This window comes from Hippopotamus amphibius, chromosome 3 (assembly GCF_030028045.1).
Source record: "Hippopotamus amphibius kiboko isolate mHipAmp2 chromosome 3, mHipAmp2.hap2, whole genome shotgun sequence".
In the NCBI taxonomy this organism is placed as follows: Eukaryota; Metazoa; Chordata; class Mammalia; order Artiodactyla; family Hippopotamidae; genus Hippopotamus; species Hippopotamus amphibius.
Genome location: NC_080188.1, coordinates 20,843,003 through 20,856,444, shown reverse-complemented (window position 1 = coordinate 20,856,444; position 13,442 = coordinate 20,843,003). Strand labels below are relative to the sequence as shown.

The 13,442-nt window shown below is 38.7% G+C and overlaps 1 protein-coding gene across 7 annotated transcripts in view; it reads right to left on the bottom strand.

Moving 5' to 3' along the window:
- Window positions 1-13,442, bottom strand: part of LIMCH1 (LIM and calponin homology domains 1) — a 326,500-nt gene that overhangs the window by 35,621 nt on the left and 277,437 nt on the right. For all 7 annotated transcript variants that reach the window (XM_057726692.1, XM_057726685.1, XM_057726686.1 and 4 more), the window contains one exon: window positions 889-979. In XM_057726692.1, the coding sequence (XP_057582675.1) occupies window positions 889-979 (91 nt within the window). The remainder of the gene's footprint in view (window positions 1-888; window positions 980-13,442) is intronic.

Genomic DNA, 13,442 nt, shown 5'->3' with positions numbered 1-13,442 from the left:
CAACGCTCCTTTTTAACATCATGTTTTCATAATTGGAATGTGTTAAGGATTGTGTGGTTAATATCAATATAATGCAATGAAAATTGTGTTCTCGGATATACAAAGAAGACTTTGGTACACTCTAAAGTGGGTGGAAAAGTCACTACCTGAGGGAACATATCGGAACGTGGAGGTGCAGTCTAGTTTGAAAAAGTATATGCTAAAATTTTTAGTTAATGACATTTATTTTAAGATGCTGTTTAAAAATAATTCAGATAAGCCAATTATGCTATAAAATAGCTTATCCCAGGATATCCTAAAACATTTAAGAAGATATTTGTAAAGTTTTCTAGTTTTCTTATTCAGTATGTAATAAATATTATGTATTTAAAAAAATAATTCAGTATTAGAAGAGGGTGAGAGGTTTTTATGTTTATCAAAAGAAAAAACTGTGTTAAAAATATTGAGAAATATTAACTTTAGGGAAGAGTGGATGTTTATTCATACTTACTGTTCATATTTGTGGCATTACTTTATTCTTTCAAACTATTCATCACGTTTTACCATTTCAGCGTCTATTTTTATGATATATTTTTAATCTAATCTATTGCTGTTACTGTGTGTTAAATATAACTCTCAGTTTTTAGCATTATTGATTTGGGGAAATATAGCTGTTTTATGATGATGAAGATAAACCTCCAAACAAAACAAAACAAGGTAGCAAAAAAGCATGGGTTCCTGTTTTTTTACAGCAAGATAAATCACATGGTCAGAATTTCCCCCATGATGCCACTAGGTGGCAGCACAAGCACACCAGTCCCAGAGCCTCAGTCACTACCTTTTCTATTTTCATTATATCTTAAGAGTTATCATGCCTCACCTTAAAACTAGTCTGTTATAAAAACAAACCTGGTGAGGCAACTTCTGTATTCCCTTCTTCTGTTTTTTCACCATCATTCTCATCTTCTTGACTGTTTGCTTCAGTTTCTTCAGTGGTTGCCTAAAAGAAAGATTTTTTTCCACCTTGAATAAATGATCCCTTTGAAGGTTCTAAAATGTAAAGGATTTCTTTCTCTTTTTTCCAGTAGTAACTTCTATGCCAACAAGGCAATGTGCCTATATGAATTCACTCTTTTATATTTCCAAGGCAGCTTCATGGTGAAAGGCTGGGTTTGTTGGAAGGAGATGTTTCGTGAAGGAGAACAGCAGTGCTGCAGCAGTACCAAGTTAGGAAGCCACACACACCCACCATCTCCCCACCTCCTCTGCTGCCTCAGATGCACATCCCCACTTTTTCCTTCTTTTCACCGTCAAATTTTCAAAATCATAGTTACCACCCTCTTGTTCCCAAATGCCTTTAAAGTTGGCTTAGGGTTATATCACTAGGGGAAAAAAATATTTTTAAAGTAATCTCACAGTAGCTTGTCTTCAGCATAGATGCTGGTGGCTTTTAGCATTGTGCATTTTATTTTTGAAGTTCTCTCCCATTCTGCGCTCTCAAAAACCTTCTGTTACCCAAGTTCTCATATTCCACCCCCACCCCAATTTCTGAAAGAAATTGAAGAAGACACAAAGAAATGGAAAAATATCTTGTATTCATGGACTGGAAGAATTAATATTGTTAAAAAATCCACATTACTCAAAGTAATCTACAGATTCAATGCAATCCCTGTAAAAATTCCAACAGCATTTTTCACAGAAATAGAAAAAACAACCCTAAAATTTCATATGGAAATACTAAGGACCCCAAATAGCTAAAGCAATCTTGAGCAAGAAGAACAAAGCTGGAAGCATTACACTTCCTGATTTCAAACTAAGTTACCAAGCTACATTAATCAAAACAGTTTGGTACTGGCATAAAAACAGACACATATATCAATGGAACAGGGTAAAGAACCCAGAAATCAACCCACAAATTTATGGTCAACTAATTTTTGACAAAGGCACCAAAAATACAAAATGGGTAAAGGAAAGACTTTTCAACAAATGCTGTTGGGAAAACTGGATATCAACATGCAAAAGAATGAAATTGGACTCATCTTTCACCATACACCAAAATCAACATCTAAATGGATTAAAGACTTAAAAGTATGACCTGAAACCATAAAACTCCTAGAAGAAAACGGGGAAATCTCCTTGGCATTGGTCTTAGCAATGATTTCTTGTATTTGGCACCAAAAGGTCAGGCAACAAAAGCAAAAATAAACAAGTGGGACTACATCAAACTAAAATGTTTCTGCACAGCAAAGGAAACAAATAACAAAATGAAAGGGCAATCTACAGAATGAGAGAAAATATTTGCAAATCAAACATACAGCGAGGGACTGATATTCAAAATATGTAAGGAACTCTTACAACTCAACAGAAAAAAAAAAAGAAAAAAAAATCAAATAACCCAATTTAAAAATGGGAAAAGGAAATGGCTGACTGAAGTAATGTATATGCAAAGATGCTCAACATTACTAATCATCAGGGAAATCAAAACTACAATGAGATATCACCTCATACAATTTAGGAATTGTTATTATCAAAAAGTCAAAAGAGAGACAGCAGTATCAAGCAGTATCAGCAGTATTTCATCTTGTGGAACTGAAAACCACAGCCACAGAAAGATAGAGAAAATGAAAAAGCAGAGGACTTTGTACCAGATGAAGGGACAGGATAAAACCCCAGAAAAACAACTAAATGAAGAGGAGATAGGCACCCTTACAGAAAAAGAATTCAGAATAATGATGGTGAAGATGATCCAGGACTTTGAAAAAAGACTGGATGCAAAGATTGAAAAGTTTACCAAAGACCTGGAAGAATTAAAGAACAAATAAACAGAGATATGCAACACAATAACTGAAATGAAAAATACACTAGAAGGAACCAACAGCAGATTAACTGAGGCAGAAAGGTGAATAAGTGACGTGGAAGACAGAATGGTGATCATCACTGGTGTGGAAAAGAATAAAGAAAAAAGAATGAAAAGAACTGAAGACAGCCTAAGAGACCTCTGGGACAACGTTAAACGCACCAACATTCACATTATAGGGGTCCCAGAAGGAGAAGAGAAAGAGAAAGGACCTGAGAAAATATTGGAAGAGATTCTAATTGAAAACTTCCCTAACATGGGAAAGGAAATAGCTACCCAAGTCCAGGAAGCGCAGAGAGTCCCAGGCAAGATAAACCCAAGGAGAAACACACCAAGACATATAGTAGTCAAATTGACACAAATTAAAGACAGAGAAAAGTTATTAAAAGCAACAAGGGAAAAACGACAAGTAACATACAAGGGAACCCCCATAAGGTTAACAGCTGATTTCTCAGCAGAAACTCGGCAAGCCAGAAGGGAGTGGCAAGATACATTTAAAGTGATGAAAGGGAAGAACCTACAACCAAGAATACTCTACCCAGCAAGGATCTCATTCAGATTTGACAGAGAAATCAAAAGTTTACAGACAAGCAACAGCTAAGAGAATTCAGCACCACCAAACCAGCCCTACAACGAATGCTACAGGGAGTTCTCTAAGCGGGAAACATAAGAGAAGAAAAGGACCTACAGAAACAAAAACAAAACAATTAAGAAAATGGTACTAGGAACATACATATTGATAATTACCTTGAATGTAAATGGACTAAATGCACCAACCAAAAGACACAGACTGGCTGAATGGATACAAAAACAAGACCCATATATATGCTGTCTCCAAGAGACCCACTTCAGACCCAGGGACACATACAGACTGAAAGTGAGGGGATGGAAAAAGATATTCCATGCAAATGAAAATCAAAAGAAAGCTGGAGTAGTGATACTCATATCAGATAAAATAGACTTTAAAATAAACAGTGTTATAAGAGATAAGAAAGGACACTACATAAAGATTAAGGGATCAATCCAAGAAGAGGAGATAACAATTATAAATATATATGCACCCAATATAGGAGCACCTCCATACAAAAGGAAACTGCTAACAACTATGAAAGAGGAAATGCAAGGCAGAAATAGAGACACAGGTGTAGAGGACAAACATATGGACACCAAGTGGGGAAAGCGGGGAGGGTTGGGGGGAAATGAACTGGGAGATTGGGATACCAAATTGTACACTCTAAATATATGCTGTTTCTTGTCTGTTAACTGTATCTCAATAAAAGTTCTTTAAAAAAAAGTCAAAAGATGACAAGTGTTGTTGAGAATGTGGAGAAAAGGGAACCATTGCACACTTATGGTGAGAAGGTAAACTGGTATAGCCATTATGGAAAACAGTATGGAGGTTCCTCAACAATTAAAAATAAACTATCATATGATGCAGCAATTCTGCTTCTGGATATATATATCCAAAGGAAATGAAATCAGCATCTCGAAGAGACATCTGTACTTCCATGTTCACTGCAGCATTATTCACAATAGCTAAGATATGGAAACAACCTGAACGTTGATGGATGAATAGATAAAGAAAACATGTATATATATTATTCATATATTCTGATATATAAATATTACTGTTATATACAGATATAGAATTTGCATCTATGCACAAATATTAATGTTATACACACATACACAATGGGATATTATTGAGCCTTAAAAAAGAAGAATATCCTGTCGTTTGTGACTACATGGATGAACCTGGAGAACATTACGCAGAGTGAAATAAGCCAGGCACAGAAAGACAAATATGGCATGATCTCAGTTATATGCAGAATCTAAAAAATTAAAAAAAATAAAAAAGCCAGACCCATAGTAACAGAGAGTAGAATGGTAGCTACCAGAGGCTGGGGCATGGGGGAAAAGTGGAGGGTGGAGAAAAAAGTAAAATGATGGTTGCCTGGGTCTGAGGGGAAGGGGCCGTGGGGAGTTATTGTTTAATGTGTACAGGGGTTCAATTTAGCAAGATGAAAAGAGTTCTGGAGGTAGATGGTGGTGATGGTTGCACAACAATATGAAGGTACCAAATACTACTAAACTGTACACTTAAAATGGTTAAGATAGTAAATTTTATGTTATGTGTATTTTACCACAATAAAAAAATGGAAAAAATTTGTAAAAAAAATTTGCAAATTTTCAAAATTAAAAAAAAAACACAAAAAGACTTTAAGCCACCAGCCTCTTAAGCTGCTAAAGGGTTTTATAATACATCTAGTGGCAAAGATATGCTTTTTCTTTGGAGGATGGGTTGGTTTTGACATCTTCATAACTAGATGAGCACTTTTTATTTTTTTAGCTCTTTATTGTAATATAATTGCTTTACACTGTTGTGCCAGTTTTTGCTGTACAACAAAGCGAATCAGCTGTGTTTATACACATGTCCCCATGTTCCCTCTCTCCCGCGACTCCTTCCCACTCTCCCTATCTCAGCCCTCTAAGTCATCAGCCATCATCGAGTTGATCTCCCTGTGTCAAGCAGCAGCTTCCCCCAGCTATCTATTTTACATTTGGTAGTGTATATACGTCAATGCTACTCTCTCACTTCATCCCAGCTTCCCCTTCGCCCCCCACCCCGTGTCCTCAAGTCCATTCTCTACATCTGAGATGAGCACTTTTTAATGATGGATACCCATGTATCATTTCTGGAAGAACATAATATTAAGTTAAAATGCACCTTTAAAACCCTAGGCAGGAAATAAGCATCATATTTATATTACTTAATAGATTTTGAAACTTTTTAATACACCAACAAGCCTGAATTGAAGCCCTTTAAGAGACTTAATGAGTGGAAATAGTTAAATAAACCAAAGTCTCTTTTATTATAGTCAAGTTACATTATATATGTTGTGTGTGTGTATACACACTGTTATATGAACAACTGATATGATAGTAGCATTTGAAGATCGACCAGCCTAGTATTACACAAGAATAAGCTGGGTTTAATAATTTAAAGTGCTCCCTGCACACCTAGAAATATTCATACATAGTATTTTTTGTTTATGATGTTAATATATAAATGCTGCCAGATACTGATGTTTAATATATAAAATACTGTCTGAAATACGGATTTTTAGGTTTTCTCCCCAAATGGATTAGATTATAGAAAATATCTGAGCTTGGGAAACAAATTTGCAGTTAAATATCAATGAATGATGCTCTAGAAAATACTGGTGTTTCCAATGACTGGAAATAAACAACTACAAAGACTGAGCCGAAGCCTTCCTAGCCCAAACGTGAACAAAGAAATGGATATATTTTATTAAATCTTAGGTGCCATCAAGTTTAAGTCGTATTATTTCAGTTGTATTATTTACTAAGAAAGAAAACACATTGCCTGTTAAATAGGACACACTATTGTTTATAAGACGTATCCTGGAAAAAAAAAAAGGCATGTCCTGATTTAGAGATGCTCAAATGTCGAAAGTGTGCCCCTTGAAATCCGTGAAATAAGATAATTCATGAAGTCCTTTAGACATAATTTATAACGCAAAGGAGAAAAAGTCCTCAAGCACTACTTCACTAAGGATGATTTTACTAGCGCACCTCATTCCAGCAATATTTTACTTACGCATGACTAATGCAGAATTTTGATTTTCAAGAATGCTCACATTTCTGGATGCATTTCTAGGTGGCTTAACACTCAAATACTGAACTCCCAGAGGACCCAATTTATCTTCCCTTAAAATGATGCTTTAAAGGTTACACACTGTTGTCACCGTAGCCACAATCAATATTTACCAGATTTCCCATGTGTCAGCACTTGACGTGGATTATCTTCCTTAGTCCTCAGAGCAAGCTTGTAAAGTATGTACCAATATGATTCCCTTCACACAGGTGAGGAAGCCGAGGCCCAGGAGGCTGTGACTTACCTGGAGTCACAATGCTAGTAGGTAAGGGAGGTGGGAACCCTGTCCCGTGCTGGTAACCTCAGTGGTAACCTGGTAACCTCAGTACTCCATCACCTGGAGTCACACCCACTTCCAACGTGTCCCCAGGTGTTTAAAGGTTTTGACCCATAAGGAGCAACCCAGACCCTGAGTGTCCCAAGTTTATTGCTGAAATAATTTAAACTGCCTTTTCCATGCCCTTTCCTTCTCATCCATTGTACCTCACCCTTTCCATTCTACCTCTCGTCCATTTATTATGCAAAAGATGAGAACTCTCTGGGATCTCTCAGGACAGGGGGCAAGTTAGCCAAGTCTCCACTTCCCAGGGTGGCTTGAGACCAGACCACTCCCCGCCATCACCCCATCTTGGGGCTTTCGATCCAGCCCAGGTTCTCAGGGAGGCAGGGATCCAGCATGGTATCCGACATAAAGCCGACATGTAATCCAAGTCAGGGAAGCAAATGTTAGGTGCATTATTTATGGAATTTATTACTCTCAAGCTTAGTTTAAATGCATACTAGTCATCAAAATCAGGCTATTACTAGAGAAATATTCAGGATATATTAAGAGAAAAAGCAAGTTACAACACAATTTGAGTAACATGAGCCCCCCAAAATATTTTACATACACTGAGAAAAAAAGGTGAAGGACACACATTTTTTAAAAAATCTTAATTTATTCAGTTATAAAAAATCTTAATATGACTAGTTTATATTTTCTTTATGGGTTACTGTATTTACTATATAGGAAAACTATATGTAAGACTATATGTAACAAGGGAAATCCCCAAAGCCAGTTTAATTAACTTCTGTCTGATTCTCCATCCTGAAGGCTTGTTACTTTTGTATTCACATCATTACTTCAAAGGAAATGAGTTCAAAATTGGCACTTTTAACCAGTTCTGATGGATTCAGAGATTTGCCTGAAACAAACCTGCCTTGCTGGAAAATGTGCTTTCTGGCCCACATTTTCCTTTGGTTACAGCTGAAAAGAGGAGAAGCCTTCCCTTCTCCAATTGGTAATACTGTCTGAAGAATGAAAATAAAAACAGATCTTTGGACATGAATGAATGAGAGCACAGAAAGGTTACAGGGGCCTAAGCCAGGAGTTGGCACCTCCTTGACTAAGAACACCATCCAAACTGGCTCTGGTGCCAGACTGAGCCCTGAGGCCACGGGTGGGAGGTGGCAGTTTCCTGGCTTGAGAGGGACATGGTCTAGCCACAGATCTACCTGGCATCAGGCTGCTCTTTTTAACAAGAGTCTTACTGGTGGGCCAGCTCAGAGAGCAACTCTGTGGAATGAATTGGAAATATAAAGCAAGAGAGGAAGAATGGTTCTAAGACTTAGGGCTTGAATGGTCCTGCTTCTAGGACAGAGGAGGTGTTAGAGCTTGGACTCTCATTTAACCTCTACGGGTTGGAAGATGTGATGTCCAAGGTCCTTTCCTGAGCTACTATTCGGTGACTCTGATTGATTTTCCAGCTCTAGTCTTGAATAACTTATCTGGACACAAGCCTGGAAAGTCAGTCTATTTATGTCTTGGCACCAGGACCCAGGTGCCACATATACCATGCATGTGTTTCCCTTTTCGATTTTATATCACCGAATATCTATTTTCACTGGACAAAAGAGGATCTATGTGGAGAATCAGCCTTTCCATTCCTTAAACTTTTTCTTTTTGCCTTAAACTTCTCCAACCAACAGTGTGTGGTCTGATCCAGGTCAGATGGGCTAGGTTTGATTTTTTTTTTTTTTACTGCTCCTGATGTATACTTTCTTGAAGTCTGTAAACGCTTCTGTACCTAAATATCTTTAATGACTTAATAAGAGCATTCAATCTAACGCGCTTGCAACTACTTCTGGATGGAGAAAAACTGTTTCTAGAGAAACGTCTGTTGACATTTGACATCTAAAAGGAATCTGTAGTTGGTCACAGTCGTAAGGAAAACAGCACCTACTCAAATGCCTTCACCCTGCTCTCACTGCAAAATCTCAAGAAAGATCTGATTGTCTTTTTTCCTGGATCAGAAAACATTAGTAAAGTACTGAATTTTCAAGAGGAAGGCTGAGAGCTTTGTCAAGGTGGAAAAAACAGACCTATCTTGCTACTTAGTTCGAGAAACGCAGATGAAGTCATTTAGGTACCTCAGAGCTGAGTTTGGCCATTGGTCCATGAGGGAGAATTGCCACAAACATGCAGGACAGCGCCCGCCAGTGGGGAGGGCGTGCAGAGGGACATCGGCAGGGATGATCTGGCAAGAGGGCGCTGACAGGAGGTCAATGGGTCGGAGTCCTGGAGGTCTAGGTGGCAGAGGGAAGCCAGACTTGGGAAAAAGTGAATAATAGGAGAAGCAAAGAGAGTTTCAGGAAGAACCATGTGAGCATCTGCAAGGGCGATTGTCTCCTGGAAAAAGCTGTTCATGTCTGGGTGTTTCCTAGAGAATTACAGCTGGAGCTACTGACGGGCTGAGTTGGAAGGCAACGAGGAACTCACCTCATTTGTTTGAAATTCACATCTGTTGAATATGGTAATTTTGATGACCTTACTTTAATCGAAAAAACTTTGCACCTATCACCCTTGCAGGCTTCTGAAAAATACACGGCGACTTTCTTTCTCCCGTTTGTTGAATGACAATGTTAAAACTAACTGAAGGGCACCTCTCTGAGTCACCGTGACATCACGCTAAGTGCTCTGCGTAGGAATTCTCACGATAACTATCGGACGCCTATACTGTTATTATCCTTATTTTAAATAAACTGAGGCTCAGGTGGGATTTGACCTTTGGCCTAGTGCATGGGGTACTTCAGGTATTTTAGGAAAGGGTCACTTTTGGCATCATCAAGGCAGGAAGAGGTTCAAATACAAGTATAACTCACAGTGGATCAAGAAAACACTGGATTAGCTTTAAGGGAGACATAAAACATCTTTCAAGACATCTCTCTGTAGGTCACTAAACAGGATAAATTAGTCCTTAGATTAAAAGATCTCCCAAATTCTTTTCCAATCCTGGATTCTAGGAGTCTAGTACTTGTACTATGATATGATTTTCTTACAGAAGCCAGTATTATAAAATGAAAAAAAAAAAAAAGGGAGTGTTAGATTTCCACTGGGAAATCTCTCAGGGGTAACCAGGAGGGACCCTGGGAGATCCGATCCCTTTGGTTGGAGTGTATAGCATCTCTAGTCATCCTCATCACCTCTTAGCCCTGTGGTCCCCTCTTGGGGTCCGCCTGTGGGCTCCTCACCACTGTCCATTCCTTTACTTCTGCTAGTCCCAACATGTGGAACAGCTTGCTTCCCCCTATTCCAATGCAGATCCCACAGGTTTCAAAATCCACATCTCACATAAAACCTTCCCAGCTAGACTAACCCCAGCCTATAATGGTCTTACCTGTTCTTTGCCATCCTATGTCCCTCTAGTCTTCTGACTCTATTATCTAGCACTTAATTAAACATTAGTTTTTATACTTTCCCAGGTGCTTTATGAAAACTGCTTTCACAGCAGGTTTAGCAGTTTCTTTTTTATTTTATTTTATTTTATTTATTTTATTTTAATACTTTGGCTGCGCCACACGGCGTGTGGGATCATAGTTCCCCGACCAGGGATCAAGCCCAGGCCCCCTGCATTGGAAGCTCGGAGTCTTAACCACTGGAACGCCAGGGAAATCCCTGAGTTTCTTTTTCTATTTCAAAAGTTGGACCATATATACATGAATATGTATAAAATAGATGACTAATAAGAAAAAAAATCAAATTATACACTTAAAAAAAAATTGGGCACAGAGTAGGTCTTTCATCCATGCTTATCAGGTAACAGGAGACCACTGGCATCACAGTCTCATTACTTTCAAGGTGATTCAACTGAGGATGATCTGGAGTTTGTTGGTATCAATAGATAGAACCAGAGTGTTAAAAATTAATAACAAGCCAAACTTAATTTAGGATCTATTTCTAAAGTAAGAGTCCAAGAGTTTCCAATGAGAAAGATGAGGTAGCAGGTAACTGAAGAGACGACATAATGTCGTACGGAAGTGGTCGTGCTGACCCAAGAGGCTGTTGCTCCAACCTCGCGCCCCGTTGTCCACTGGAGTCTGGCGGCAACCCTTCTCCGTGGCTCCGCCTCTTGGTCTGAATTAATGCTCCTGCCTACTGGTGCTGTGCCCTTTGAACAGTTCCAGCTCGCCCTGAAGGAGCTGTGACATTTTAGTGGTGGGGGAGGCTACTCCTCTGTAAAAAGTATATCTGTTGGGAATGCAGTTTTTGGAAGAAAGACACTATTTAAAAAGAAGAACACTATTCCTTTGACAGCCCCACAGAGTGGGGCAAATGAATTAGAAACAGCAAGTCAAGTCCAAGCTGGTAAAAAGCCCTGGGAGGCTGTGGAGGGCAGCCTCCTGTTTTAAGCGGGTCACCATATTTTACCATGATCAATGAATTCTACCGTTTCGATGGGAATACACTGGCTGAAACACAGTCAAGAAATGCTTTTCTTGGAATATGGAGAAGGAAGTAAAATGAGGAGTAGGTTTACTGGAGAAGAGATTCTTTGAAAATGGCTCTTAGGATAACATATTCTAAATGGAAAACTTTTGGTGTCATAAGTTGTAAGCGAGTATGGAGAGTGTTTTAGCCAAAATTTCGTGTAGTGCAGCTAACAACTTGGCTTGAAGTCTAATAGGTATATACAGGTAGTTATCTACCCAGAAAATAATGTAATGGCCCCTTCCATACTTAGTCAAGAGCCTAAAGTACCAGACACAAGGTAAATAAATGCTACGACCTCTTCAGAACCGCTAGGGTTTATTAAACTAGAAATCACTCCAAACTAAGCAGTTTTTTCCAGAGTAAGAGACTCCCGGGCTCTTCCATGAGTTTAGACCTCAGGCTGACCAGGATCAGGATGGTTTCCAGAAAAAAGTCCACAAGGCCACCTTTTGATTAGGGCTTTCCTTGCTATACTGTATAAACTTCTGAAATACCATGATTTCTTTCAGATCATCTAATTTTGCCTCTCTTGAAACAAGATACTTTTGGGGCAATGTAACTAATGTGACATCTTTCAATCCATCCTCCTCTTTGCCATTAGAGAGTGTAGCAGTACAACTACTATTAAAGTGGAAAATGCCTGGCAGTAAGAGACAATAGGCTATTTTCTTTTTATGTTGCTCATTGTAAAAATAAGAAAATTAGTAATTATTGAGAATGAGTATTTTTTAAGGCAGGTTTAGTAAAACCCCAAAACAAACAAATAAAACCCCCTTTTCTCCTGTTTATGATTCCACGCAGGATGGATAGAGCTTTTCCCCCCAAGGGGTCAGAAGCTTTAAACCAGAGCGTTTAAACAGTTGTTGTAGGAAGTTTAGACCTTATACCATCTAGTCTCTTCACTTATTCCTTTAACTTCTGTTGGGAAAAAATCTATTCAGGCAAGGGCAGGGTTCCCCCCAAATTCAAACAACGAAATGGTCAGAGGGCAGAAACGGTAAAGGTAGAGAATGGACACTTGCCTGAAAGCACAGCCCTTAGGATTTGTTCTTGTAATTAACCTACTGGGCCTGACTAAGCCCTGTGTACCTCTGCTATGGGACCAGTGTGGCTCCTATACTGTTGCTTCTCTAAAGTACAGGGACAAAGAGCTGCGTTCAACAGTATGTGCAAAGGGCCTGTGGCCTCATAGAGTAACCAGATTGAATCATGGAAAGGTATTTATGAAGGAAACTTAGGAAATGCTCATCATTAACTGTGGCAAAAGAAAAATAAGAACAGAATTACTAATTCTCCCAGAAAAGCAATCCCACCACTGCAATATCTAATTAATTGGGGGAACTTTTCATTTAAGTTTAAGAGCATAAGTTCATGTTGACTCTACCAGTAAAGTTCCTAAATTCCTAGTTCTGCTAGGAGTTCTCTCAATTAGGAGTCCTAGTTCTCTCAATCTTCCATCTCATGATAATTTGTAAGAACTCCTCAGAGGTGGTAATATTTATGCAAATGGAAAGTGGAATTAAATTCCAGGTTGAGAGATTCAGGCTTTGCCTGGATCACAAAACTTTGCTTCTAGAGGCCAGCAAACATGTTACCATGGTGAGAAAGTTATTTTGGCCTATTCCAGTTTGAATCTCTTTCTAGGGCTTAGCACTGCAGGGAAGAATTACACCCTCTCAACTCCTCTGAGAAAACATATTTTATTCTTCAAAAGACAAATCCTGGAGATAAGAAAAATAATATCTAGTCCTCTGGGTGGGTTTAGCTAGCTGGGTCATTTAACTTAGCCGTGGAGCTGGAAGACAAGTTTCCCCCTGGACCAAACCTTTCTAGGTGCTGGGGGAAAAGAAACCTTGACTGTTTCCCCCATCCTTTATAATTCCAACCTAAACACTATAAATTAAAATAGCAGAAATCAGCCTCTGGTGAGGACAGATGAGGTTGAACAGTGTCCAGCTTCTACCCCGAAAGCTGGGCTGCACCTGTGGTACTGATAGTTTGGGTTTGATCAGCAAAACCAGCATGAACCCTGGTGAGAGATCTAAGAAAAAGTGTAATCCTCCTGATGACGTTTTATACTCCAAAGGGGCAAATCTTATGTTATTTTGAGTTTTCTCTTCTGCTATTCTTGAATTACCCTACATTTTTCAGCTTGGCCATTCAATAGCACTTCCAAT